General features: G+C 33.9%; 1 protein-coding gene across 1 annotated transcript in view; it reads right to left on the bottom strand.

The window, feature by feature from the left end:
• Positions 1–2,112: 2,112 nt before the first annotated feature.
• Positions 2,113–4,173, bottom strand: part of LOC119839289 (V-type proton ATPase subunit e 2-like) — a 6,046-nt gene continuing 3,985 nt past the window's right edge. Inside the window, exon 4 of the mRNA XM_038365529.1 lies at positions 2,113–2,183. Coding sequence (XP_038221457.1) covers positions 2,163–2,183 — 21 coding nt within the window. The 3' untranslated portion in view covers positions 2,113–2,162. The remainder of the gene's footprint in view (positions 2,184–4,173) is intronic.

Below are 4,173 nucleotides of genomic sequence, written 5' to 3'. Positions count from 1 at the left end.
TTCCTTATAATTTAATTTTTAGTTTTCTAGCATTGAAATTATTAGATATATTAGACCTTATAATATTAGATCAAACGAAACAATGAAGTGGATTCTGTCTTAGGTGTGTTGTTTTTACATTATTTCGACGTATTTGTTTTCATTTCTATTAATTCTGTCCTTAGATGTTCAGCAAACGCACATCTACACAATATCTTAGAAATTATATGTCTTGGGTTGGTCTCAGCGATTTCTATCAATTTTCCACAAATGAAACCGTTAAATAACATAATAAATACTCGTGTTTTCAATTATATAAGTTGAGTGCTATTTTAAAAAATCATTTGACCCGCATTGAGTGACCTTGCGACTTGATGCGTAGAATTTTTGGCTTCCCGCCAACTCTTACCGCTGTGTGATCCTTACATAACCCTCCACGTGATCATTTTTGACGTGGTCTTGACACATCGAACGAAGCACGGTTACGATACATTGTAGACACAAAAGAACTAATTGTAAAACGTATTTATAGTGTTACATATTTTTAGACGAAACATTTGCTTGTATTGGATGCGTTTTTGCCTATATAACCTTTTCTTGAAATGTTTGTAACGTACTTTGTAATTGTCAAGGGCGCGAAAAAAGTTACATACGTCATAGCCGGGACAATTTTTTTTTTTTTGTTTAAATTTAAATAGGTATGTATTTATAAGGATCTCAAATATAATTTTTTAAGTCGATTTTCATAAACTTTTTTTTTCTTTTGTATTATGCATACAGCCTTCATTTAATTATTGTACTTATGTCAATTTGTTTGCTTTTCTTTCTTTTATATTTTTCGTTTGACCAACAATTATTTGCACCAGGTAAGTAATTGTTGGCTTAGCTGAATAAAATAAATTGTTAAAATGCGTTTATAATAAAAATAGTATACTGCTAATATGCTACGGGTAACTTCAATTACTAATGTGCATGGATTTGGGCCACATTGTGATGAAAATAGGTAAGGTAGGTTATCCTACTAATATTATAAATGCGACAGTTTGTAAGGATGTGTGTGTTTGTTGCTCTTTCACGCAAAAACTACTGAACCGATTGCAATGAAATTTAAGGCAAAACATATAGGAAACTTTTTATCCCGATATTCCTGATATATGGACTTACACGGATGAAACCACGGAGCGTAGTTATTAATATTGCGAATAATTTATTTTAAAAAATGTATGCAAATATTTTTCTTGCCTTCCGTGCTGTATATCAAGCTGTTTAATTCATTCCTTAATCAACAGTATCATAGTTATATTCATATTTTTATTGTTAAGTATTTATATTTTTATTGTTATTGTAACTTGTTTAATGTGTAATTTTGTATTATAGATATAGTGTGTCTTAGTAGGTTTATAGAAATATTTATAATTTTATTGTTGGCTTGACATCACAGCGGTACAGTAAACGAACAAATGAAAAATTACATATCAGATTTTGAATTTAAATTGTACTATAATTCTTGCTAACATTATGAAGAGGAATGTATAAATTTCATATGAATACTCAAAAATACCAGTACGTATTTTTGAGTATTAATTCGAGAACTTATTTAAGATAGAACGACTTGGCAAGCCTTTTTGAGATACTGTCAAAGGGTTGAGTATGGGAGCACGCTTCAGCACGAATTGGGCCAGCTCGCACCGGGAACACACACCACCACAGAAGACCGGCATGAAATAGTAGCTTGCTATTGTTTCGTTCAGTGAGTGAGAGAGCCATTTCCACACCATTTTCATAATGAATAAATCGCGTTTAAAATCCGTTTAAAAGTCTTTTATTACTAGGTGTAAATAAAACAATAAACAAACAGTATTTACTATATTTATTTGAACATAATTATCTACAATTAAATACATGTTATTTTATTACTTATTATAAATTGTTGATTGGAATGGCATAATTCAAATAATAAAATATTTCAATTCGTTAAATGTGGTTAATAAATATTTCATCTTACATTCAATCAGGATCATAATAAATTCAACAACTGATATTTGTATTAATATTTTGAAAAATATAATCTTAAAATTATAATAACACTCGTCCACACATTTTGCCGCCTTTTTTAATACAGATAATATTTTATATTTTCGTAGCGCGGCGACAACTTTTTTTTTCTGGCGATAACTCGTCACTTACTTGGTGTAGGCGTTGCCCTGTAATAAAATAAGTGTGATTAAATACACAGATTATAAAAGTTCTTAGAGGTGAATTTTTTAGATATTTAGGTAACGTAATAGTTTGAGTCAAGGTCCGATGAACGCGTGATGACAAGATGGTTGGTTGGCAAGAAGTATAAGTAAAGAAAGAACAGATAAAAAACCGAAAATCAAACATATTACGATTTTCTCATGAAAAACGACAATGCATTCATAATAAGTTATAACAAAAATTTTATATTTACGTAATTAGGTAAATGTTATAACTGTGTAATATGACGATTCAAAAGTGCTTCTATAGGAAGTCTAGTTGAATGAATAAATGTTTGAGTTTGAGTTTAATAATTATTCTTTAACATAAAACTCAACCGCTTACAAATTAGCCAGTATTAGCCCAAATTTAATAGATACCAAATGGGAAGCGCCAGCTTTCAAATAAATAAAAAAACTAGCCAAAAATCGTTTCATCCAGAAAAATCTTATGGGGGTATATAAAACATAAAAAAGTAATGATACGACTATCTCTCCTTCTTTGAAGTCGCCTGATGATGATAAGAGACACTGCCAGCCATATCCCACTGTGACAATTCTATATCTCTATAACAAGTCACGTGTAAAGGCGAGACATACAGACGCAGAAACCTACTTTCACGTTTACAATATAAGCATGGATTAATTAGGCTCGCATACACGTGTCAAATACACAACACACGCATTCCCACACGTGGTAGCCGATCGCACGTTTGCGGCTAGACTGGATTCCGGCTACGGCCAGGTCTGGTCGTTAATCTAAATGCCAGTTGACCCGGCGACGGGGCAAAGTGCAACAGAATATGTGTGGTGATCATTTTAATCGGATGAAAACGAACTATGATGGTAAAATTTTAATATTTTTTTATTTTTTTTTTATTGTGTGATAGGGAAGCGCTTGACTACCATCTCGCCTGCTGGTAGCCGTAGATGTAGTCTAAGATGGAGCGCGCTTTCCTAGAAGGTACCTGTTCACTCTACTTTTGAAGATCCCCAGATTATATCCGTCGGGGAACAATATAGTTTAAACAGATAGGATTTTGTGATTTTATGAAACCTGAGTGAAAGTGAAACTTTTTGCCACATCCTACTAATATCCTATAAATAAATGCGAAAGTTTGTAAGGATGTGTGTGTGTTTGTTGCTCTTTCACGCAAAAACTACTGAACCGATTGCAATGAAATTTGGTACGTAGATAGCTTGACTATTGGAATAACATATAGGCAACTTTTTATCCCGATATTCGTACGGGATACGGACTTACGCGGGTGAAACCGCGGGCCGCAGCTACCTATAGATATTTAACAGATGGTCAGCTCATGGAACTACAGACGACACCGTATTGGCCTCGGCTGCTCTGACGAGCGCCATTCACCTTATCCTCCTACTCCTTACGTGTACATAATCTCATGGCTATGTATGTACCACGAGCGAAGCCGGGGCAGACCGCTAGTCACTTCATCACACTGATATTATAAATGTGAAATTTTGTTTGTTCGGTTGTTTGTCCGTCCATCACGAATTTTTATGAAATTCTGTATACAGACAGGGTATAAGCTGACTTGGGTAATAGGATACTTTTTATCACGATTAAATGCTTTCTTCGAATAAAACAGAAATGCTGATATCCGGGCGGTGCCGGGACGAGCGTCTACTTTATAAAGCAAGTATAGGACAAATCGCTACAAAGCTTCAAACGATTGCATTACCCGTGTCAGCGTCACGTGAACGCTCCGAATGGATGTATTTATAGCGCAGTTACTGATGCCAGGTTATTTGCATTGTATTTGTATCGTATCTTTGGACTGACTGTGACTTTGGTACCAGAGTTACACATGCAGCGACACGTTTCTGAATCGCGCAAGCGAATTTTTCGCTGTGGAGTATACCTAGTCTTGCCATAAATATTGTAATAAAGAAAAAAGAAAATTGTTAACTGCAAATAACATTTATTACT

Source organism: Zerene cesonia, unplaced genomic scaffold (genome assembly GCF_012273895.1).
Source record: "Zerene cesonia ecotype Mississippi unplaced genomic scaffold, Zerene_cesonia_1.1 Zces_u011, whole genome shotgun sequence".
Taxonomy (NCBI): Eukaryota; Metazoa; Arthropoda; class Insecta; order Lepidoptera; family Pieridae; genus Zerene; species Zerene cesonia.
This window is presented reverse-complemented; position numbering and strand designations above follow the sequence as displayed.